The 26,453-nt window shown below is 41.2% G+C and overlaps 1 protein-coding gene across 2 annotated transcripts in view; it reads right to left on the bottom strand.

The window, feature by feature from the left end:
• ITGB8 (integrin subunit beta 8) overlaps positions 1-26,453 on the bottom strand; it is a 69,296-nt gene that overhangs the window by 15,094 nt on the left and 27,749 nt on the right. The window contains exons 4-9 of one of the 2 annotated variants that reach the window (XM_007069512.4): positions 22,672-22,918; positions 20,989-21,154; positions 15,880-16,038; positions 8,720-8,815; positions 8,539-8,628; positions 258-392 (exon numbers count right to left, since the gene is read on the bottom strand). In XM_007069512.4, coding sequence (XP_007069574.1) covers positions 258-392; positions 8,539-8,628; positions 8,720-8,815; positions 15,880-16,038; positions 20,989-21,154; positions 22,672-22,918 — 893 coding nt within the window. The remainder of the gene's footprint in view (positions 1-257; positions 393-8,538; positions 8,629-8,719; positions 8,816-15,879; positions 16,039-20,988; positions 21,155-22,671; positions 22,919-26,453) is intronic. The other variant, XM_043541097.1, reaches the window with a different exon arrangement.

The raw sequence follows: 26,453 nt of genomic DNA on the forward strand, positions 1-26,453 counted from the left end.
ATGATCCTCATCAATATTATTTAGATTGTTGACAACAATGCTTTGAACCTTATCTCCAGGAGATCAGTGAGAACAAACATTAGCTTTTGGTTTTAAATAAGGTTCAGGAGAAATAACGCCAAGGTGAATTTGGAGAGTTGATAATCAAGAATACAGAAATCTACTTTTGGTCTTAAAAAAGCTCTAGAAGATACCATACAACTAAGAAACATATAATACATGGCTCAATTCCTTTGCAACTGAGAAACTCAACATACTTCTTCATTATAAGCCACATTTTTGCATCCTTCCATGCCTGTTTTTCTACTTCCATCAGGACAGATTGCAGTTACATTAAAGTGTAGATCTTGGATCTGGTTATCCACCTGAATTTTCACTTCAGAGATTAGTTTCTGTAATGAAAAACAATTTTTAATTACATTGCATTTCAACATGTAATATGCATTAGCATCTAAAACATGACCATGCTTGACTGAGTGGATTTAACTGAAATGAAAAAATCTTGTCTGTTCGAATAATGGAATGAATTAAAGCATTGTTTTCCATATAAAGACCCAATTATATTCCAAATACATACGATCAGTTAACTAGTAATCCTGAAAAAGAAAAAACGGTTACTAACCTTTCCATAAGGTTATTGTTCTTCAGGATGTGTTGCTGATGTCCATTCCAACATAGGTGTGCGTGCGTCAGATGCACCATCGCCAGAAGTTTTTCCCCTAGTGGTATCAATCAGGTTGACTATGATGCCCCTTGGAGTGGCGCCTTCATGGCGCAGTATATATTCACCTGCTGCTTTGCCGCCTCCTCAGTTCCTTCTTGCTGACAACTCCAACAGAGGGGTAGGTGGGTGGGTTGTGGAATGGTCACGAGCAACATATCTCGAAGAACAGTTACAGAAAGGTTAGTGACCATTTTTTCTTCTTTGATTGCTTGCTCACATCCATTCCAATATAGGTGATTCCCAAGCAATCAGTCAGGTGGTGAGATCAGAGTTTCGCTGAGACACAGACTGGAGGACTGCTGTTCCAAAAGCTGCAGAATTTCTGACCTGTTGAGCGATGGCATAGTGCGAGGTGAATGTGTAGACAGAAGATCAGGTCACCGCCCTGCAGATATCCAGGATCGGGACTCGAGCCACAAATGCCGCTGAAGAGGCTTGGGATCTTGTGGAGTGTGGATTCTTTATTCGGAATTGTGGCAAGAGTGGAGGTGACACTTAAGCTACATCGTAGCACATGCGGATGCAGGATGTGATCCAAGAGGAGATTCTCTGTGTCGAGCAAGGATTCCCCTTCATCCTCTCTGCAATAGCGACAAAAAGCTGAGTAGTCTTCTGGAATGGCTTGGTCCTTTCTATGTAAAAAGGTGCGCATCTAACGTCCAGAGACCGTAACCTCTGCTCTGGCCTATTAGCATGAGGCTTGGAATAGAATATGGGGAAAAAAATGTCCTGGTTACTGTGAAAATAAGAGACCACTTTCGGAAAGAAGGACGGATGTGGTCAAAGTTGGACCTTGTCCTTGAAGAAAACTGTATACAGCGGTTCAGAGGTGAGGGCTCAGTTTTCTGAGACTCTTCTGGCCAAAATAATGGCTACCATGAAGACTGTCTTACAGGACAAGTAGAGCAAGGGCATGTTGCCATTGGCTCGAACGGTGGCCCTGTCAGTCTTGACATTACCAGGATGAGGTCGGAAGGAGGCAGAGGTTGGCACACTTGTGGATACAAATGCTCTAATACCTTCAAGTATCGGGCACAGATCAGGTTTGAAAATACCAACCAGCCATTCACCGCTGGGGCCGAGATTGCAGCTAAGTGAACCCTGATGGATGATACCGCAAGACCTTCCTTCTTCAAGTAGAATGGGTAGTCCAGGATAACGGGCAGTGGGGCCTCCAAAGGTAGGATCTTTCTCTTCAGTGACCACAGCATAAACCTATTCCACGCAGCCAAATAGGCCACTCTAGTTGACTGCTTTCACCAGTGCCGAGCAGTCCTGTTCTGCCTCACTCAGCCATGGAGCTTCCAGGCCTTCAAGTATAGGGGACTCCAGGTTCGGGTGGAGCATACATCTGTGCTCCTGGGCAATCAAGTCCAGCAGCACCAGAAGACTGACTGGTATGCCGGTGCTATAAAGATTATGTGCACCTTTGTCCCTCCTTACCTTGAGCAACACCCTATGGATGAGCAGCGTGGGAGGAAAGGCGTAGAGAAACCTCCCTCTCCAGGGAAGGAGAAAGGTATTCGAGAGTGAGCCTGAGCTGTGCCCCAGGTACGAGCAGAACTGGGGGCATTTCCTGTTAAATCTGGTTGCAAACAGTTCCACCTGGGGAAACCCCGACCTCTGGAAAACTGCATTCAAGATGTCTGGTCAGACGGACCACTCGTGATGATTAGTGAAGGATCTGTCAGGTGGTCTGCCAGCCTGTTCTGAGTGCCTGGTAGACAGGAGGCTTCCAGGGGAATGGAATTGACTATGCAGTACTCCCATAGCCTCAGCGCTTCCTGCCATGGGGGAGAGGAGTGAGCCCACCCCCTTGTTTGTTTATATAAAACATTGTGGTTGTGACACGCATTTGCCATGTAGGTTGTGACAGAATGCCTGACAGGCTAGGTGCACTGCTCTTAATTCCCTGACACTGATATGTAGGGCTAATTCCTCTGACGTCCAGAGGCCCTGAGTCCTGAGGGGCCCCAAGTGAGCTCCCCATCCCATGTCCAAATTGTTGGTGACCAGCAACATTGAAGGGGTGGGCCTTGTGAAGGAGATACTGGCACACACTGTGTCTCAGTCCAGCCACCACTGGAGAGTGAGCATTCCTGCTGAGGGAAGAGTGATCATCTGTCCAATGGGTGATGGCCTGGTTACCTGATGCCACCCATGCTTGGAGAGGCTGCAGTCTGAGCTGTGCATGCTGCACCACGTAGGTACAAGAGGCCATATGTCCCAGGAGCCTCAGGCATCTCCATGCCCTGGTGATGGTAAAGGACTTCAGGCTGTTTATGATCTCTTGGATGGCCCTGAGGCAGTTCTCTGGCAAGGAAGCTCTGGCCTGGTTTGAGTTGAGAACCGCTCCTATGAACTCTATCCTTTGAATAGGAGAGAAAATCGACTTGTGCTTGTTTATCAGAAGCCCCAGGTTCCTGAAAGTGGACTGTATGAGGTTCATATGCTCTTCCAGCACATCTCTCACAACTTTTGATCAGCCAGTCATCCAGGTAAGGGTAGACCTGCACTCCTTGCCTCCTGAGAAAGGCCACCACCACTGCCATGCACTTTGTGAATACTCGTGGAGCTGCCGACAGGGTAGCAAATCAGTCTCCTGAATCTTAGGGAAGGAATATTAGAGGCTAGGAAGACCATACTGAAATTCAACTTCTTCATAAACTTGTTGAGGTTCTGCAGGTCTAGGATGGGTCTGAGATCCCTGTTGACCTTCGGGATCAGGAAGTAGTGTGAGTAAAACCCTTTGCCTCTTAACTCCACAGAAACGACTTCCACGGTTCCCACCCTTAGGAACAACTATACTTCATGGGCCAGAAGTCTCAGGGTCCCTGAAGAGGGACAGGGAGGGAGGGTGGGAAGGAGGGGAAGAAATGAACTGCAGGGTATATCCCACTTCTACCGTGTGGAGCACCTAATGGTCTGAAGTGATGTTGATCCAGGCACAGTAAAAATGGGACAAATGGGCCACAAACATAGAGGTAAGATCCAGGCTTTGGTCTGGTGTGCCATCCTTGGGCGCACCCACAAAATGACTGCTTAGACCCCGCCGGTTGTTTTGAGGGCACAGACGTGGATGGTGAAGGGGCGTGAGGTGTATGCCTCCTCCTAAAGCCCTTGTTCCTCCGCCGACCAAAGTCCTGCCTCTGCAGTTGATGAGGCTGGTAGAATCGGCCCATAGGTTGGGGCTTATAAAGTTTATGAGCCGGGGCTGGTGTGTGAAGTCCTAACGACATCAGAGTGGCCCTGGAATCCTTCAGATTATGAAGATGGGCATCCATTTAATCTGAAAAGAGAGAATTTCCCTCAAACAGCAGGTCCTGAATTGTTTTCTGGATCTCATGAGAGAGAGTCCAGAGGACTGGAGCCAAGAGCTCAGTCTCATTACTACAACTGTGGCTGTGGTGTGGGCTGCCGCATCTGCAGCATCAAGGCCGCCTGGATGGATGCCTTGGCTACAGCTTGCCTTCCTCCATCAAAGCTGCAAACTCTGCTCTAGACTCTGCCGGTAAGAGCTCTTTAACATGGCAGACTATGAATTAAAGTCATAACAACTTACGAGGACCTGGTGGTTCAAGATCCTCAGTTGGAGGCCCTGTGTAGAGTAGAACTTTCTCCCCAACAGGTCTAGTTTCCTGGCCTCCTTTGCCTTAGGCGAGGATTCTTGTTGTCGCTGTCTCTCCCGCTTGTTTGCAGCAGCCACAACTAGGGAACCCAGCGGGGGATGAGTATATAGGTACTCATACCCCTTCAGGGGAACAAAGTACTTTCGTTCCACTCTCTTAGCCGTGGGTTGGAGAGATGCAGGGGTTTGCCTTGATGGCTGTAAAATGGCATCGTTTAAAGGTAGAGCCACTCGAGCTGGACCTGAGGATGTCAATATGTCCACCAAGGCCAGGGCAAATTCCCCTATCTCCTCCACTTGTACATTCAGGTTCTGAACCACTCGATATGAGAGCTCTTGATGGGCCCTGTAATCAACTTGCGTGGGTGTTATGGACATACCTGCCACTGCCTTGTGGGAGAAGATGATGAGGAGGCTTGGAATGTCATCTGGGACTGCATGTCCTCCATGGCTGGTGGGTCCCTTGTGGGGGTGTCCTAGGCCTCCTCCACTTCTGCCCCCGGAACTGAACCCCTCTCCAAAGGGGAAGGTGGAGGTACCCTCACCTCTGAGGGCACCAAGTGGGACCGACCCATGTGGGAGGCTTGGTAGGTTTGCGCTGCCCATGGAGTCCACATTGGCCACTGTAGGGCATCTGCCACTGGGCAGGTGGCCATGTCGCCTGGGCCAACCCCTGGGTCACCGGCACAGGATGCCCAAGGTCCGCCTGATGTCTGCTGTGTCGCGAGGTATAAGACCCTGCCTGCAACTTTGGAGCCCAAGGACCCGCTCCTGAGTGATCATAGCGGTGCTGTACCCATCAGTGCTATGCAATGGAACCACGTTGAGGAGCGGTGCCTCAATGGTGATTTGCTCCAGGAATGTGATCAGCGCCTCAATGGGCAGCAGAGCCAGGGTCGTGACCGGGTGTCGGAATTGCGTCCGGCACTGGGGCTGCAATCGGCGAGGAGTGGAGCTACTAGAGGATGAGCGAGATGCCAGGCAGTGCTTCACCATTATTGTCGGCTTGCCCAAGACAAGCCCTTGCCTCTGTGGGACAGGTTCCTAGAGTACCTGGGCTGCCACCGATGGGCCCTGGCTTAGAGGAGGCGCTGGAAGGGACAGAAGGCCTCTCACTGCCTCATATGTCTCTAGGGTTGAGTCACCTCTGGCTTACCCTAGGTGGGGAGCCCATGCGCACCAGACTCGACGGGTCCCTTCCCGTGGCTGAAGTCAACGGTGCAGGCTGGTTGCTGCCCATGTGAGAGTGGCCCAACACAGGTCTCACTCTGTCTGTGGCTTTTCTCAGAGTGAATTGTCCCCGTTCCGACTTCTTTGTCCTTTTCTTCTGCACTGGTGATGGGGAGCAGTGCCAACCAGCCAGGGTTGACTTCTTGGCATAACCAGTGCCAGGGATCCCGGGTCTCGCTGAGCCTCTCTAAATGAGGGTTTTGATGCGAAGTGCTGCCTCCATTAAAAGAAATTTTAGTCTATTGTCTCTCTTCTTAGTCCGGGGCTTAATGTTCTTACAGAGTTGGCACTTTTGCTGAATGTGGCTCTCTCCCAGGCACTTCAGGCAGCTGTCATGCAGGTTGCTTACCAGCATGGGCTTGTGGCATTTTGCACACTATTTGAAGCTCTGAGACCAAGGCATGCCTCGGGACCCTGGTGGTAAGCACCATGGTGCAGGAGCTTACAAATACCCTATCTTATCTAACTATTTGCTAACTACCAACTAATTGAACTATTTACACTCTATTTTACAGGAAACCACTAAGGAGTATTTGCATGCAGAGCAAGAGAAGGAGAGCGTTCCAGCGACTGTCATGGATGGGAAGAAGGAACTGAGGAGGTGGCAGGTGCTTATATACCACATCATGAAGGCGCCACTCCAGGGGGTACCAGAATCGACCTGATGGATACGACCAGGGGGAAAACTTCCAGCGACGGTGCACGTGACATACGCGCAACTATATTGGAATAGACATAAGCAAGCACTCGAAGAAGAAGATTAGGGTATCCACATTCAAGTTTCCTGATATTTTTACATACTTTTGTGACTGTATATTTATGACCATTGAAAAACCTATTCTAATGACTGTGTGTAACAAAAACTGGTTATTGCAGCGACAATGCTGTCTTAACAGCACTCTTTAAATAAAAGAGCAAGTATGCATCTATTGTTATCTAGCAGGAAGGGTTCCAAATTAGCTTGACAGTTTCCTCTTATGACATTTTGCATCTGCTTAGGAAAATTTTCTCAGGACAAGGCTCAGGTTATTCTAAAAGCTACTGGATTATACTAACTGATTTATTCAGGACAGATGGTATTAAGCAGGCAACCAGCCAATCCTGATTGGGGCATTTGAGTGCTACAGTCATATGAAACAAAAACCCAACATAATCAAAAACTGCACTACTGTGCAATGAGTCCACCTGTTCATTTTAGAGGGAATATTTCTTCTATTTGGCTTATTACAGATTTATTAAAACTGATTGCTAAAAGCTACTACTATCTGTACAAAAGTGATATGTATACTTTCCCCTATTTTAGTGGGGTTTAAATATTTAATTGGACATTTTTGCTGTTATAAAAGGAAGATAAATTACATGAATCTGAAAACATGTTTTGTGACCTCTGAAAATCAGTGACTCATCTATCGTTTTTTAGCCAAGGATTTTCAGGCAGTGTTTTCCATATATAAGCCAAAAGATTTCCCTGCTTAGAACACAAGTGCAAAACGCCCACTATCTAACATTAACACTACATTTATTTTCTTATATTAACACATTTGATTTCAGGAAGGCAAAACATCCAAGGCCAGTTCACAATGTATTTGTGCAGCACACATGCTAGAACCATGTTAAAAACTGAAAGTACCAAACCCACAAGGAAGGGAGGAGGGAAGGAAGAAGAGAAATAATGGATATTTGAGAAGTAAAAAACAGGATGAGAGTGTGGGTGGATGGAGCAGGAAAGTCCCGAATAATCTTTGATAAAACAAAAAGGTTACATTGTGAAATTTTCATTTCTTCTCATTATGTCCAGGGGTATCTTCTAAAAATTGAGGTAGGATATTTGATGACTAACACAAATGTGCCATGTTACAGGTCAGAAACGATGTAGCAAGAAATAATCTACTGATACTATGGAATGCTAAAGAGGCCAGTGGCCTTAACCAAATGATGCTTAGCACAAACCTTGGAAGTTTTCTGGAAATCACCTTTCAAAATTAACATGATCAGAGAAGACACAACACAGATTAAATTCACTGAAAAACTGATTTGTATCAATTCAACTCCCCCTATTTTGTGTGTCTTTGGCTATTTCATAGTGCCTGCCTTTAACAGCACTGCAAGTTAAATGTGCAGTGACATACTTTAGTGACTTATTTGGTATGCCTTGATAATCCTCAGACCTCAAAAGACAATGGTTTGTAAAACTTTTTCCTTACACAAAAGATGTCCAATGCTCTGAGATCTCCTTGCAAGTCCAATTTTAACATAGTTATCCTGCTATGGCAAAACCTACTTTAAGACTATACCACAAGTGGACATCAGTAAATAAGACACTCCCAACTCCTACAAGTAAAAAAATGTTGTAATATACAGCCATATCGCAGATGCAATGTCTATAGTTTTGTATTACATTTCTTAGCCTTTATGTAATATTGGTTTTGGGAAAAACAGCTAAAAAAGAAAGCATATGTATAGGAAAACAGAATGGGTAAAAAGTAAGAGGATAAAGGAGGGAACAGAAATAGAATATAAAACTAAGAGGGAGAAAAAAAGAGAGACCAAAAAGGAAAACAATTAGAGAAGGCAGAAGTGACAGAAAAAAGTTAAGGAAGGCGGAGACACAGAAAATGCACCTAAACCCACAAACCACTTCCTAGGAAGTAGCATGACAACCGGTGCAAAGGATTCCTTGGGACAGTCAGGAGCAATTAAGGCACCAATAAACTGAGAACCCATCCTAACCATCAGAGGAATAGGTCACTTACAATGTTCACCAGATATGGACCTCATGCTAGGAATTTCAAAGGAGCCAGGCACCCAACTCCTATGGACTTTCAATAGGAGTCAGGCACCTAACTGCCCTAGGCACTTTTGAAAATCTCAGCCTTAGGCTGTAGTTTATTATATGTAAGAAAACTGCACAAACAAGAAAAAAAAAAACAATACAAAATCTTCACGGGAAACACACCTGATAGGCTTCTACCACCAAATCATTGAGATTAGCTGCTTGTGATTCTATTTGTCTTGCGACAGTACCAGGCAACAGAGGCAAAAGATCCTATGAAAAATGCAATAATTTATTCACAATTATAATCTTAAGACTGCACTTTTTAAAAAGAAATCAATTGCAATTATGACTTTGATCACACCTTATACCAGTGAAACTGGTTTCCTTGAACTGCAAAGATAACATTGATGTTGTTGTCTATCAGTTTTTCAGAAAGTTGCCCAAGCGATGGATGTTCCTGAAAAATATAATAAACTATAAAAGACTTCAGTTTTGGTAGACAAAACCCATGTTAATCATATTCTGTGGTCTCTGAGCAGTAAAATAAACATACTTGGGAGTTATTCCAATCTTTGAATACTTAACAAAAATTAAATTAAACACATATGATTCATGGTAAAGTACAGGGAAATTAATCAGGACTTGGTTCAATGCTTCTCAACCTTTTGATAGAGACACCATCTTCCATTGTATTGCTTTATGGGCACTGGTACCACAGTTGTTGCCTATTAACCTACTTCCCCCACACCTCTCTTGTATTTTTCTATGCCTGTTTTCTCCTGACACTACCCATATCTTGTCTCATTTTTCAGCTTCTTTTTCACTGTTTGTTTCCCTTCTTCTGTTTGCTCCCAAGCTTCTACATTCCCTTGTTACCAGAAGACAACATACTACTCAAGATGATGAAAATCGTAAGGACATAGAGGTTGGGGTATTTGGTGGTGTTTCCATAAGGGCAGACTGCATATGCCTGTTATTGACAAATGAGGTGGTCATGGAAGCAGAGAATAGCTGTGCTAGTGCCAGTAAGCGGCTACTTTCACTTGTGGCAGGGAGGGAAGGGAGGAAGCTTATAATTCAACCGCAGGAGGATGCACCTTACCCATCATTGTTGGAGTAAGGTAACAGGAGTTATAGAACCCATCCCGACCACTGCTTTCTTTCTATTCACATCACTCCCACCCACCCCAGACTAACTTAGCAACACCCTTGGGGGCCCACCACTCAGGCAGACACACACTGGCTAGATCAAAGTCCTGCAAGGAAATCAGATCTAACAAGGGAAAATGACCCTTTTGCACCTATTTGTAGCAAACTTTGGAATAAAAGTTATTTTGGTAGTCCCATGTGGCATTTCCACAAAACTCCTACTGTATAGACTACTGTAGAAAAACTAATGAGAAAACTGAAATAAAGTCTACTTATAATAGGTCTCTGTGCCTTTATAAGATGGGACCACCCAACCAGCACCGTTGGCCTGTACGGATCGGGGGAAGGGGAGGGAGTTGTGGAGATGTCATTTATTAGGATCACTATGGGATATCAATGGGAAGACCAACTGTACGATTGCAGCTGCAACAGCTCCTGTTTATACTGGCACAGCAGCAAAACATGTTGGGTGAAACAGTGCTTAGCTTTACTCAGAACAAGTGCAGTCATAAAAGCAGACTGAAAGCCCATTCACCAAAGGAGGGGAATTGTGTGAGTGGATGCAAGGTGCTTTTTAGAGTTGCAACACCGAAATGTTCTAGTGTAGACAAGCCTTAGTACAGCTGGTAAAATGCAATTTATGAATTTGGGTTGAATTCAGTTTTGGCTGAATAAAAAAATAAATAAATTTTTAAAAAAAAGGAGGAAAACAATTTTGAAAGGATCAAAACAGTTTTGAACCAAAACTGAAATTTTTCCAGTTGGGAGATGCAGGGGGAAATAAAAAATCAATTGTGGTTTGAAATAAACCAACTTTTTTCCAGATTTTTTGGTTTGACCACTGAACTCAAAAATCAGTTATTCACTCAGCTCTATTTCTGAGATTGTGAGGCCCAGCCCAGTAGTCAAACTGCAGGAACAAACATTCAAGCAAAGTCAGCCAGAGGCAAATCTAAAATCAATGGCAAAAGCTCTTAACGAGTTCTGTGGGAGCAGGACTGGGCTCTTAGGCCTGATGACACAAACTCTTACTTAGATGGGGCTCACTGAAGTCTTATGCATGTAACAGTTTGTAGGACTGGGTCTCAAGTCTATGCCTCAGCTAGTTAATTTATAAGTTTAACTACAGGCTACCTATATTTTCATTTTAACTCATTGTAATGTCTGAATTTGTTATGTCATGTATTAAAATATCATTCTAGATGAGTTTGAAAACCTGTTTCTTATTTTAAAAAAATAAGGCCAAAGTAAAAAATGTCAACAGAAAATTCCAGAGAGCGCTAATTTTCTATTATATTACAAACATATTACAATATCATAACAAGGCACAGCTGGCAAAAGGATTAGTCATTGACCCCATTTTGCTTCCTGTAAGAATCTTACTATGTTTTATGTATTTTATCTTATCTTTTCTCTCTACTAGCCAAGAAAACGTACTCCATTTTGAGACAGCCCGTCTAGTTTTAGTTACATCATTGCTCTTTTCCTACTCGAACCTACTGTTTTCTTGAATTTAGAAAATAATTATCAGAGATATTAAATATTTCAGGGGAGAAGGTGAGGGAGTGAAACAAGGACTTTTCTAATCAAAAAAGGAAAGAGTCTCCTTTCCTCCCATCACTCATGGGGACCTTTAAAAGCCAGAAAGAAGCAAAGGAAAAAAGTGGCAAACTGGAAACAATTTCTGTCTTAAAGGCAAGTATTTGTATGTAAATAAGGCAGAATCCTCTCAACTGGCACAGCTAAATGAAAACAGAACACACCAATTACTCTTTCTTCTATTATTCCCTAGTTTATTTCTAGAGGCTAGTAGGAATACAGCCTGATGGCAAATGGCTCCTCTACTTTGTAAAAAATATTGTTGGAAAGTGATCTATAAGGGAGAAAAATAAAACCAAAACACAAATAGGTGTGAGTGCTTTTTCTTTTGTAGGATGTATTTTCAAAGAGGAAAAACAGTCATGTCTTCTTTCTACACCAATGCAGAAGTTTTCTTTTTTGTTTTTGCTTGTTTTATTAGAAAGCCAGGTCTGTGTCTGTTTTTCTTGGAAGGGTCTCTAGATGACTAGAGGATAAGTAGGATTATCAAAGGTATCAAGAAAGTAAAACTTAATCAATGGTGAGGAGGACTTTTCCACCAGATTTTAAAATATCTTATTAAAAAGTGAGTCCCTTAATTAAAGGCAGAATAAAAGGAAACCTCCATCAAAAACAGGGTAGACAAGATCTGACAACCCTATTCCTACAGTAATTAGAAAATCAGAATCACCTAACCAATCAGTCTGTCCAGGTGTTCTATAAGAAATAAACAGCATCAATCCCTATCTCTCCCAACACCTTGCTGGGCATGCTTAGAAGAAGCCACAACAAATTTGATTTATTAAAAGGGCAGGGAAGCAGCCTGTAGTGCACAAATGAGAACCTAATGATCTACTAGATCAGCAGATCTCAAACTTCATTGCACCGCAACCCCCTTCTGATAACAAAAGTTACTACACAGCCCCAGGAGAGGGGACCGAAGCCTGAGATCGCTTGAGCCCCGCCGCCCCAGGGGGGAAGGGGACGGAGAAGAAACCAAAGCCAAAGCCTGCCCTGGGTGGGGGGTGAAGCCGAAGCCCAAAGGTTTCAGACGCAGGTGGGAGGCGTGTAATCTGGGCCTCGCTGCCCAGGAATGAAGCCCTTGGGCTTCGGTTTTGGCCCCGGGGGGTGGGGCTCGGGCTTCAGCTTCAGCCCTGGGCCCCAGCAAGTCTAACACCAGCCCTGGCAACCCCTTTAAAACAGAGTCCCAACCCACAGTTTGAGAACCGCTGTACTAGATCTTTTCCATCTGTAAGATCAGGCTGGCAGGGACCACCAGACATGCCATGTACTCTGTATGGAGAAAAACACAGCAACAATTTGTGTAGGAAACTGCACAGCAGCCCTGCATGGATAAGCATTATGCTGCTGCATCACATCTATTCCAAAAAGTCTGAAATTGTGAAAGATCCAGAGTGCAGAGAAACTCTTTCCCATGTTTGCTGCTACACATCTTCCCACATGTCTGCATGCATCAGCCAATGGCAAAACTGGAAAGAGGGTCAGCAGAACAGTTGTATCAAAACATGCCTCACTGGGGGAAATCCATGGATGACTTGGTTTGGGAGGCTAAACCTACTGCCTGTTCCACAAAAACTCTGTCACAAAAACTCAGGGCAAGGCTTGACCCCATTTGGAAGTATCCATCCACAGAAGAGTATGACCACAAAAGCCTTTAGTTCAGAAAGATCATTTAAAACCCTTTCTGCAATCAGCAGCCATCCTGGCTTAATAGAGAAGCTCATTTTTTGTTTTGTTTTATATTGGTGTTTCCAGCTGAAAACTGAATTATCAGCTAAATTCTTGACAATCACAGAAAACAATGGACTTGCTTTGTAACAGATGGACTATCTAGAACATCAGAAGAGTCTTTGGCACCAGAGAAAAGATCTATATTTAAAGCAATTGTTTAATATACAGAGCCAAATTCTCCTCTGTTATAGTAGTGCAACTCCTCTGAAGTAAAAGGGGTCACACACCAGTGGAACTGAAAAGATACTATAACTCACAAGTATATAGTCTTCTGTTCTGATGAAGGGATGCCTGTGGATTACTTTCATGAAACAGATTAAATGGAATAGTTGTTTACATCATTGGAGCAGTATAACAATACTGAACCAAACAGGCTAGCCGAAGGGGAATAAACAAGCCTGATAAGCAAGGGGAAATATACAAAAGGTGACAGAAGGAGTAAATTAACGAAAGGACATTAGATAATCTGAAATCCAAACAGCCTTGCAGTCAGTCTGCCAAGCTTCTAAACACCCACTTGTTCCGAGAAGCATTTCAGCTTCAATGGTCACACAATACAAAGTGGCTGTTCTGGAAGGTATTCTACTGCTTTTGTACATACGCACTGTTAGCTCTATTGTGCGATTCCTTCGTACACTGCGCTTTTGGGATCAAAATCAGCCCTGGCATATACAGACGGCATTCCTACTGAGTTAATGGGGACTACTGCCATCTTACACTACAGCTAAATGCGTGTCTTATAGTGTGAGCTCCTGGAGGCAGCAAAGTTGCCTGTTGGCAATGTTTGTCTCATGGATGATGCAGTGTTGCAATGGCACTGCATAAACCAAAGACCCACCTGCCATTTAATATTTCTGGTATCTGCTTATTTGACTATAATGAAATTCTGAAGCACTTAGAGGAGAGGAAAGTGATCCGGAAGAGTCAGCATGGATTCACCAAGGGCAAGTCATGCCTGACTAATCTAATCGCCTTCTATGACGAGATAACTGGCTCTGTGGATGAGGGGAAAGCAGTGGACGTGTTGTTCCTTGACTTTAGCAAAGCTTTTGACACGGTCTCCCACAGTATTCTTGCCAGCAAGTTAAAGAAGTATGGGATGGATGAATGGACTATAAGGTGGATAGAAAGTTGGCTAGATTGTTGGGCTCAACGGGTAGTGATCAATGGCTCCATGTCTAGTTGGCAGCCGGTATCAAGTGGAGTGCCCCAAGGGTTGGTCCTTGGGCCTGTTTTGTTCAATATCTTCATAAATGATCTGGAGGATGGTGTGGATTGCACCCTCAGCAAGTTTGCAGATGACACTAAACTGGGAGGAGAGGTAGATACGCTGGAGGGTAGGGATAGGATACAGAGGGACCTAGACAAATTAGAGGATTGGGCCAAAAGAAATCTGATGAGGTTCAACAAGGACAAGTGCAGAGTCCTGCACTTAGGATGGAAGAATCCCATGCACCGCTACAGACTAGGGACCGAATGGCTTGGCAGCAGTTCTGCAGAAAAGGACCCAGGGGTTACAGTGGACGAGAAGTTGGATATGAGTCAACAGCGTGCCCTTGTTGCCAAGAAGGCCAATGGCATTTTGGGATGTATAAGTAGGGGCATTGCCAGCAGATCGAGGGACGTGATCGTTCCCCTCTATTCGACATTGGTGAGGCCTCATCTGGAGTACTGTGTCCAGTTTTGGACCCCACACTACAAGAAGGATGTGGAAAAATTGGAAAACGTCCAGCGGAGGGCAACAAAAATGATTAGGGGACTGGAACACATGACTTATGAGGAGAGGCTGAGGGAACTGGGATTGTTTAGTCTGCGGAAGAGAAGAATGAGGGGGGATTTAATAGCTGCTTTCAACTACCTGAAAGGGGGTTCCAAAGAGGATGGATCTAGACTGTTCTCAGTGGTAGCAGATGACAAAACAAGGAGTGATGGTCTCAAGTTGCAGTGGGGGAGGTTTAGGTTGGATATTAGGAAAAACTTTTTCACGACGAGGGTGGTGAAGCACTGGAATGCGTTACCTAAGGAGGTGGTGGAATCTCCTTCCTTAGAAGTTTTTAAGGTCAGGCTTGACAAAGCCCTGGCTGGGATGATTTAGTTGGGGATTGGTCCTTTGAGCAGGGGGTTGGACTAAATGACCTCCTGAGGTCTCTTCCAACCCTGATATTCTATGATTCTAATGTATGGGTTAGGCAGTGATTCCTATTCCCCCAACTGAACTAATATTAAGCAATTTCACTAAACCCTACAAATCTGAGAAAAACTGCTTTCTACAACTATAGAATCTTTCATACATTATTGAAGAAGACTTTTGAAAGCTAAAACAAGCCTGCTGAATAGAAACAGGTTATCATTGCATGCCAATGTATTTGATGCATTTTTTGCATGAATACATAAAACAGTAAGTCATGTCGTGTGGAATTCTGATGCATCTAAATCTGTGCTAACTCTTTAAACCCCTCTGGCACAAGACTCCTTTTAGAGTGCCAAGATCGAATTAGTTCCTTACTATTATACGTCATCCTTCCTGCCTGATTTCTACAAGGCCCTATCCTCTACTCCCTTCAATGCCACAAAGCATCCTCCCTGACCTTAAAGCACTGTCATCACTGTTTGATTTACTAGAAGGAGTCCCTACCATATAATGCAAGACTCCTGTGAATTGCTAGGATATTCTCGCGCAGAGTAATGCAACCAAATGATGATTTCCCTCCTTCCCTTTTACATTCTATACAACAGAGGCAGGTGATCTATCAGATGGTAACTTACCTCCTAAAAATACCTCACTATATTGTGCTTTGCAGAACACTGCTGACCCCACCAGAATGGATTACTGAAATATTTTACATCAGATAGAAAGGATGTCAATAATTTTATTTCCATCACACTTGTTCTTGGTCCTACACATCCTGCTTACTAAGGCAAGTCTTAATGTTTTACTAATTTAAGTAGAAGCATCAGTTTAGTCCCAATTTAAAATCTTGATTTTTAAGTTTGACAATGCATTGGCTTCCCAAAGGTAAGAGCGTATGACATATACCTTACCATACTTGTAGCTTTGATATACACATTATCTTTCAGATGGCAATTTCCATCATTGGGAATTACTATCCCGGCCAATTTACTATCAAGGGCCAGATGAGAGGTCTGATCTGTCATCACAAGAAGTAATCTCTTTGCTTCTTTGCGCCAACCAATATGGCTCTAAAAGAAAAAAAAATTTCATGAGAATGAAATGTAACTCTTTTAATTCTATAATGGTAAATATGACTATGGAAGTCCAATGTAAGTCTACTTTTAGGTACTGCGCTGCTTAAAAACAAAACAAACACTGAAGCTGAGTGTAAGCACACACTCAAGGCAGATAAAGTAGTTAAAGCACTAATTCTTTACATATGGGGCTGGTATTTATCCTGAAAAGCACTCTTTTAGCAAAGTTCTGCACATGTTTAAATGCTTTAGAGAATTGAGGCATAGGGTTAGCAAGTCCACAAGAAATGAGTTCTGTTAGTTTCGATCCACCTTGGAGCAGATGGATTTATTTTCCATTGACTTGTTTCCTCTCCCCCGCCTCCCTCTACCTTTTTTTTTTTTTTAAAAAAAAGGGGAATAACCCATAAACACTGAGTCAGAAATATTTGTTGTGCAATATACAATGTGCTGGTACAACACAACTGCAAAATTCCATTTGTGACGTCAGTACCTATCAACTCAACTGCACAGTGTTTGTAAAATTCTTTGATTTGAGATCACTACATACAAGAAATACACAAAGCAATTTTCTGTATGAATGCAACACATTTTTGAATATACTTAATGATACCAGAATCAAAATAAGAGAAACACTTTTTTTTTTTGTAAATTCCTTTTACTACACAGCTTCTCAAAAGGGACACAAAACATAGCATCAGTTAGGATATTGCAGTCAGTCTACTAAACAAAATTTAACATGAAAAAAAATCACAACTATCAATCATGGGCGCCAGGTTTGTGTAATTTTTGGTGGTGCCCAGAACGGGTCCAAGCAGAGCCGTCCCGTCCATAGGACAGACCAGGGCAACTGCCTGGGGCTCTGTGCTTTGGGGGCCCCACGCTTCAGTGGGACACAGGGTCCAGGGCGGACTGGGGGAATAGCGGGGGCCTGGCGTCGGCAGCAGCGAGCGACCTGGCTCCAGCCTGTTCCGCCCCGCTGGCTCCCAGTGTTGCTCGGGGGAGGGGGCAGAAACCAGAAAGAGGCGGGGACTTGGGGGAAAGGGTTGGAATGGGGCGGGGGCAGAGCAGGGGCAGGAAGAGGTGGGGCTGGCTGCGGCCAGGTTGCTCGCTGCTGCTGGCAGCATCACGTATGACATCAAGTTCAGCATCATGTATCACACCCATGCATTCGGCAACCCAGGCATATATTCAGCGGAACTGCAGAGCTGGCCTGTGGCTCCTTCTAGCTGTGGTGCCTGCTCTGCCAAAATTTGTGTAGCTCCATGTCCTAACCTGCCACTGCTTGGGACAGGGTATGTCAACAGTAAGATGAAGTTTATGGCCATATGCAAATTAGTCCATTAAATAATTGGATAAAATGTCAGATGGAGCTGCACAAAACTTATTAGCTATGACTCTGAGAAGCACAGACCAAAGGATGGTGAGTTGAAGGATGGCAAAAGAGTGGGCTGTGAAGTATTATCCTAAACAATTAAGCTAAACTATACTTGTAAAAATTAAGTGACCAGAGAACATATTGTGATATGGTATCTTTTATTTTTCCTCTCAGAATTTTTCATTCACTCTCTAATTTGTAAAAATGGTATTTGGCAATGAGTCTCCTACTCAAAGCAAGTTAGAAAGTTCTGCTCTATGAAAAATTAGTTCATATTAATTAACTTACAGCTCACACTTGTTGTTATAAAATGCACATTGTTCCTATCCATTTTAGTCCATTTAGTTAATTCAATTAACAGGAAAGACTGTCTATACTCATGAATGTTTTCATTCTATTATTTTTGGGAGCATATAACCCCTTTCGAACTTGAATGTCAGAAGTATGGAATGTATCCAGTGATCAACATTTAAATGCGAGAAATCCTTTCAGTGCTTCAAAGTAATTTTTGTAGCAGATGTGAACAGGATATCTATGTTTTGTGTTTATTTTCCTGCTTTACACTATTTATCTTTTAAATATAAAGAAGCCCACAGTTAATCTGTTTTTGGTGGGGTGTTTTTTGTGTGATTATTCTCTCAACTCATTCCCCTTTCCTAAAAGAAAATGTATAAATGGATAAGAGAGAAGAACCATGAAAAGAAGCCTGATCCTCTTGACTTGAACAGTACCATTGTCCAGAAGTCCTACCTGCTAAGCTGGACAGGAATTGCATTGCTTGACAAAGCAAAAAGTAAGAGGACTGGATGGCACTCAACTTTATGAATCATGTAGATCTTTCCTCATTCAAGAGTATGAAGATGTTTCTGTAAGCATGCAGTAAGGTGGGTTTTTTGTTTTTTTTTTAAAGTACAAACTCTTTACAAGATTGAACTGACACTGAAATGCATCTGTGTGCTAAAACCATACAAGGCAATGACAATTTAGTCCTCAAATATTTGCTAAAATGGAGGATTTTAGAAGTTCAAACCACATGAGCAGCCCTTAGAACAAAGGTAGAGGGAGGACTCTGTATTGCTCAGTGGGATCCTTCTTTGGTGAGCTGAAGAACAGGTCCGCTCTTTAAAGAGCCTAAAACTGTTACGTGGGATTTTATCATTATTGTGTCTCAATCATTTACAAATATAAAATATGTTCAGTTTATATTTTTACAGTTAGTTTTTTCTAACTGCCAACCCTGAAAATCCAACCCATGATAGGAGAATCAAGATGGGAATTTTCCATTGTCAATAATAAAAGTTTTCAGGCCAAATCTGACACTCAGTTACACTCGTTCAACTCCTGTCTTTAAATTACACCTTTAATAACTTGTGTAAATGCAATTGATTGGAGCTTAGTAAACAATACTGTTGATGCAGGAGAACTTGCTCCCAACTCTGTCTCCCATTGCGGTGTTGACTCTGCTGTGCTAACGGGAATAAGACACTGTAAAACTTATTTTTTGTCACCAAAATCAGCACTCTTGCAGCGGATCACACACACACGGACCAAATCTGTTAAGTAGGAAAGTGCCATTTTTACAAGGGCTGTCAAGTGATTAACAAAATGAATCGCGATTAATCACACTGTTAAATAAGAATAGAATACCATTTATTTAAATATTTTTGAATGTTTCCTACATTTTCAAATATATTGATTTCAATTACAACACAGAATACAAAGTGTACAGTGTTCACTTTATATTTATTTTTATTACAAATGTTTGTGCTGTAAAAAACAAAATAAATAATATTTTTCAATTCACCAAAAACAAGTACTGTAATGCAATCTCTTTATCATGAAAGTTGAACTTACAAATGTAGAAATATATACAAAAAAAACAGCATTAAAAAATAAAACAATGTAAAACTTTAGAGCCTACAAGTCCACTCACTCCTACTGCTTGTTCAGCCAGTCACTGAGACAAACAAGTTTGTTCAAATTTGCAGGAGACAATGCTGCCTGCCTCTTGTTTACAATGTCACCTGAAAGTGAGAACAGGCATTCCCATGGTACTGTTATAGCGTACGCCACAAGATATTTACATACCAGAAGCGCTAAAGATTCATATGTCCCTTCATACTTCAACCACCATTCCAGAGGACATGTGTCCATGCTGATGACGGGTTCTGCTAGATAATGATCCAAAGCAGTGCAGATCCAATGCATGTTCACTTTCATCATCTGAGTCAGATGCCACCAGCAGAAGGTTGATTTTCTTTTCTCATGGTTCAGGGTCTGTAGTTTCCGCATCAGAGTGTTGCTCTTTTAAGACTTCTGAAAGCATGCTCCACCCCTTGTCCCTTTCAGATTTTGGAAGGCACTTCAGATTCTTAAACCTTGGGTTAAGAGCTGTAGCTATCTTTAGAAATCTCATATTGGTACCTTCTTTGTGTTTTGTCACACCTGCAGTGAAAGCGTTCTTAAAATGAACAACATGTGCTCGGTCATCATCCGAGACTGCTAGAACACGAAATACGTAACAGAACGCGGGTAAAACAGTCAAGGAGACATACTATTCTTCCCCAAGGAGTTCAGTCAGAATTTAATGAATGCATTATTTTTTTAACGAGCGTCATCAGCATGGAAGCATGTCGTCTGGAATGGTGGCCAAAGATAAAGGGGCATTTGAATGTTTAGTATATCTGGCACATAAATACCTCACAATGCCAGCTACAAAAGTGCCATGTGAACGCCTGTTCTCAATTTCAGGTGACATTGTAAATAAGGAGCTGGCAGCATTATCTCCCATAAATGTAAACAAACTTGTTTGTCCTAGCGATTGGCTGAATAAGAAGTAGGACTGAGTGGACTTGTAGGCTCTAAAGTTTTACATTGTTTTGTTTTTGAGTGCAGTTATGTAACCAAAAAAAAAAAATCTACATTTGTAAGTTGCACTTTCACAATAAAGGGTACTTGTTTACCTATTTCACATTATGGTACTTGTATGAGGTAACTGAAAAATACTATTTCTTTTGTTTATTGTTTTTACAGTGCAAATATTTGTAATAAAAATAATAATATAAAGTGAGCACTGTACACTTTGTATTCTGAGTGGTATTTGAAATTAATATATTTGAAAATGTAGAAAAATATCTAAAATATTTAATAAATTTCAATTGGTATTCTATTGTTTAACAATGCAATTAAAACGGCAATTAATCGTGATTAATTTTTTTTAATCATGATTAATTTTTTTGAGTTAATCATGTGAGTTAACTGCGATTAATCAACAGTCCTAATTTTTAAATAACCTTTTTTCCCACACAAGAGCCACATCAATTATCCTCCCTGAAAGGGAGTCCTCCTCCAGTAAAAGGACAATGAACTTCAAGGGGAGCCTTGATGATGGCTTGGAGATTGGAATGGGGCTGAGGGGAAATGTCATGCCTCTGTCAGGCATAAAGTTAATAAGGAGCATGATTGCTGTATTATAAAGGGCTCAGTATCATTGAGAACAGAAACAATGATAAATACACATCTGTTGCTGAACTGCCATTCAGTTGTTTGTTCAGAAATCTCCTTACCTGGCACACAGCTGCCTGAAGCATAGCATCAAACCCCCCTTCAGGTGTATCAATATTCCCAGAGATCTTTTGTTTATTCACTGCATTTTTGAACTCTGCTATGTTGTCAGTCAGGGAGAGCACATGAATGTAGCCATGAGGTGGCATACAATCTAAATTATAATCACTGTAAGAGAAAACAAAGCAAGCCCAACATATTATATTATTATTTAAAAATAATTTTTATAACTGCAGTACTAAGTGGGTTTTCTGAACATGTGAATATAGCCATTTTGAAAAATATATATTTTGTTTTTTTATAAAAGAATCTTTATTAGACTCACTGGAACTATAAATATTTCTAGTTTACGTTGAACAAAAAATAGTTTATGTTCTTTTTTCTTCTATTTATGTGAAAAGTGTACCCAATCCTAATTGCTTTCATGTAATCATAAAAAAAATAAGCAATGCTGAAGTATAGAATTTAATGTACAGCAAAACATGGCAAGAGACAGTATAACCTCAAACAGCACATTATCCCTTTGGAATCCCTAAGAAAGAGAACAATTAGACTTCACATTCAAAGTTTCTGTGTCCTGATAAAAAACTACTACATACTAAGGACCAGATCCTGTAACAATTTCACATGACTATGAGCTAGAGAATCAAAACCTAAAAACTATCAACTCTAAAGGGCATAAACATGCATATACCTCACATTGAGATTAATAACAGTTGTCTAGCCACATGGATGGAAGAGTAAGTTCTCAAATTCCCAGAGGTTAAACAATTTTTACCACTTTATGTTAAGGAAGCTTTGAGGAAGAGATAGCTGGGCTGATTCCAGAACCCATAGATTAGGCCCTTTTTCTGCAACATAGTTAAGCACTGACTTCAGTGGGAATGAGGCACATACATAAGTGCTTAAATAATTCAGAGACACAGTTCCCTATCCAAAGCCCATGAAATAATTGAAAAGATGCCCACTGATTAAACGGACTCAGGCCCTTACAACAGAGCTAATATGTAGCAACGAGTATATATGATGTAAAAAAGATTAATATTAATTATTCATAAACAATCTGATTTAGCTATAAGGGTATTTGGATTTGTTGTGTGAAGTCTTGTTCTGTAGAGGTTACGGACAGTGATCCCTCACCTTACATGCATGTTGAATACAAGGAATAATGTCTGTGACATGCAAAAATAATTGGTCCAAACCTGTACTTCTCACTTAGGGAAAATGGGGGTTTGGCCAAGTAAGAATGACAGAAGCAAACCCAAAAGGTTCTTATTTTGTTTGTTAAATAGACTGGGAGAAATATGTATTACAGGGATGAAAGGGAAAATTTCAAGGGAAGCATTTTAACACCCAAGTTTTGAAAGTACTGTACCTAGGAAATAAACATGTAAAATAATCAATCACAACATCTTACTGTTTTAAACACAAAGCATATGTAAAATATACAAAACATATGTCTTAAGCGGTTCTGAAATTTTAAAAATAACCACCAAATACTGCGTGAAAGAAGCCTTTTTTTCTTAGAAACCGAACATTGATGGGAAACCAAGCTGATATCAAAGAGAAAGACTCATTGTGAAGTTAAAAAAAATTATAATGTAGCATAACATGTTTAATTAACTTATTATTTATACATTTTTTGTCACTTGGCATTTCCCAAAAAAACACACATCATTACATACCGGCACTGATTATGGATTCTTTCTGGGTGAATGCTAATATAGGGTGATGCAGTCTTGTCCACATATGATCCAAAGCCAAGTCGAAAATCAACGGAAATATTTGCCATCTTTTTAGATAAATCAAATCCAACAGAATTTAATTTTTCTATGTTGTCATGCATAGAAGCTGAGACATCAACTAAATAATAAAGGTCCACTGGATACTTCTCTAGAGGATGGACTTTTAACATAAAGCTTGCTTTACCTCCTGGTTAAAAGGAAACAAACAAGTTTATTACATATTTTCAAATATACCCTTTTAACAATACTGCAAATTTACCTTTAATGTTGCAGGCACTATAAACACTTGCAGGCAAACAGAAAAAATAAATTAAAAATTAAACGAGGGTTTTAAATGTACATTCAAAATAAATTTTAAAGGGTCTGTTTATAAAACTTATTTAGCTGGTCTCCTTTGTGGGTTATTGTTAAAAATGGGCCTTTTCCTATTATCTTTTAAATTCTTCATTACACAATCCATTTGGCATTATACCAGTCAGGAACCATGACTCAAAAACTGAAAGAATTTCAATCACTTCAAGGTTGATAGTTTCTAAGGGCATGTCTACACTTACCTCCAGAGTGATCCATCCAGCGGGGGTTGATTTATCGCATCTAGTGAAGATAAATCGACCGCCGAGTGCTCTCCCGTCGACTCCGGTACTCCACCAGAGTGAGAAGTGTAGGTGCAGTCGATGGGGGAGCATCAGCAGTCGACTACCTCAGTGAAGACACCGCAGTAAGTAAATCTAAGTACGTCGACTTCAGCTACATTATTCACATAGCTGAAGTTGCATAACTTAGATCAATCCCCCCCACAGTGTAGACCAGGCCTCACTGTACCATTTTACTTTGCTAACAAATGGGTCTGATATCCCCATGACGGGTGTGTCTAACTCTAGAAGTATTATATATACACATACCCCAGAGAGAACAGGACCTGAAATGCCTAGTTATGTACGGCTTCAAGTTTTCCATTACATTGTTGCTAAAGAAGTCAGTGAGAAATCTTTCAAGGATTAAAGAAAAACTAAATGCGAGTTTAAGAAGAAAAATCCCTATGCTGACCTCAGACAAAAACAAACACAGGTAACCTTTTATCTCAGGATGTCAAATGCCGTCTGTCCCCCAGAGCCACATTACAATCTCTTATGTAACAAAAATCACTAACCTTTAAAAAGAACAGCCTATTGCATTATTTGTTGTTTTTGCAATACCAGCAAAAAACAGCAACATGAATACACAACTGGGTAGCATTTAATTTCAGCATTGTGAGGGTTTGAATTATTTGTTATTTCACAGCACCCAAAAATATGCTAGACACTTCGCAGAACAAATAAGATTGTAAGATCCTTCTGGAGGGATCATGCCATCTAGTATGATATGACACAACGAGGAAATAGCAAACCAATAGGGAGGGACAAGTGCAGGATAGAGGTTACAGCAGAAATTATTGTAGCTGCTCACCAAAAGCTAGTGTGCAACATGCTTGACCAGAAGCTATTTAAAAAAAAATCATAAAAAATGTGGCTATGCATTTATTCCCGACATTAGTCTACAATGACACTACTCGACAAGATCCTCAGCTAGTGTTAACTGGTGAAGTTCCATTGACTTTAATAGAGCTATTGCAATTTACACCAACTGAGGATCTGCCCCATTGAGTTAAAATGAAAACTGCAAATATATCTATTTTAAAGGCAAATTGCTTGATGATTTGGGGGGGGGGAGAGGTGAAGGGCAGGGAGGGGTATATATGAACATTTTCCGTCTGAAAATTTCTGCTTTTGTCCATGATCAGCTCTTGTATGAACAAAACAAAGTTTCAGTATGCTGAAACTCCACCTATATGCATCCTACTTGCCAATGAAAACAATTTTTTTTTGTAAATGAACCTCACAGTCTTTAATTTGCAATGCAACTCCCACGATGTAAAATATTTTGTCATAAATAGAGCTTTTATTTTCTTCCACATAAATCCTGGCTTTTCTGATTACGTAAGTGAATCCTAAAAGCCAGGATTAAAAACAAAACAAAAATCCTTCCCCCCCACACACTGTTATTCTGCATAACATACCATACAAACGCCATACTGCGAGTCAAATTCCTTCCACAGTTATACCTATGCAACTCCACTGGGTATAACTAAGGGCAGAATGTGGCCAATCTATTCAATTCTGAGTCTTAGCACCGTGGGCAATTTCCGTCTTATGCCACTCTTGAGCAAGAACTGGCAGCTGCTCTTACTCTGTGAAACTTTGTGACGTGGACAGATGTTCATTTAGGACTAGGAGGAGATCTCTAAACTTATTTTCACTTATAGGAAGCAGATTACTTAACCAGCTTTTCTGAAGGTTGTGTTGCATATTAGTCCAAAACATTTCAGAGCCCTCCTAAAAGAATTTAATACAGCTGCTAGATAGGCCCAGATTCTGAGACCCCTACTCAGCCTGAATTCCACCTTACTCTACAAGTAGTCCTACCGCAGTCAATAGGATTTTTAGAGAAGTAAAGTATGATTCAGTGTGAATAAGGGCATCAGAATGTGACCCACCATTTCAATAATTTGAGGGGTGGAATAGGTGGACAGCTAACATTCACTTGTGTTTCACTCCTGCGGTAAGACTTGAAGATGACTCAGACCTTAATTCCCTTAGTGCTTTTCTACAGAAGACCCATCTTCCTCGTTAAATGTCCAATTGTCTTTGTGATGATGGCTATAATTTGTATAGAAGGTTTACAGTAGTATACTTTTGATATTATAAAGATAAAAAAATTTCCTCCCCTCACTTCACCTTGTGTAGGCTACAGTGAGTTGAAGGACACATGATCACACATATTTGAGTTGATCAGACAACGACTTTCCATTCATTCGAGGACAAGTTTAGGTGTACAGATGTACCTGGGAAGTTATTCCTTATATCAACTTTAGGCGCCTTTGCAAGCAGATAGTAAATGTGAACAAAAACCAAACAAAAATATAGTGCTGTCAAGCAATTAAAAAAATCAATCACGCTTAATAGCGCAATTAAAAAACATTAATCGCAATTAATTGCGCTGTTAATAATAGAACAAAATTTATTTAAATATTTTTGGATGTTTTCTACATTTTCAGATATATTGATTTCAATTAAACACAGAATACAAAGTGCACAGTGCTCGCTTTATATTTATTTTTGATTATAAATATTTGCACTATAAAAAACAAAAGAAAATATTTTTCAATTCACCCAATACAAGTGCTGTAGTGCAATCTCTTTATTATGAAAGTTGAACTTACAAATGTAGAATTATGTACAAAAAAAACCTGTATTCAAAAATAAAACAATGTATAACTTTAGAGCCTACAAGTCCACTCAGTCCTACTTCAGCCAATTGCTCAGACAAACAAGTTCGGTTACAATTTGTAGGAGACAATGCTGCCCACTTCTTGTTTATAATGTCACCTGAAAGTGAGAACAGGCGTTTGCATGGTACTGTTGTAGCTTGCGTCGCAAGACATTTATGTGCCAGATGTGCTAAAGATTCATATGTCCCTTCATGCTTCAACCACCATTCCAGAGGACATGCATCCATGCTGATGGCGGGTTCGGCTCGATAAGGATCCAAAGCAGAACACACCGACATGTTCATTTTCATCATCTGAGTCAGATCCCACCAGCAGAAGACTGATTTCCCTTTTTGGTGGTTCAGGTTCTGTAGTTTCCACATCTGAGTGCTGCTCTTTTAAGACTTCTGAAAGT

This window comes from Chelonia mydas, chromosome 2 (assembly GCF_015237465.2).
Source record: "Chelonia mydas isolate rCheMyd1 chromosome 2, rCheMyd1.pri.v2, whole genome shotgun sequence".
Classification (NCBI taxonomy): Eukaryota; Metazoa; Chordata; order Testudines; family Cheloniidae; genus Chelonia; species Chelonia mydas.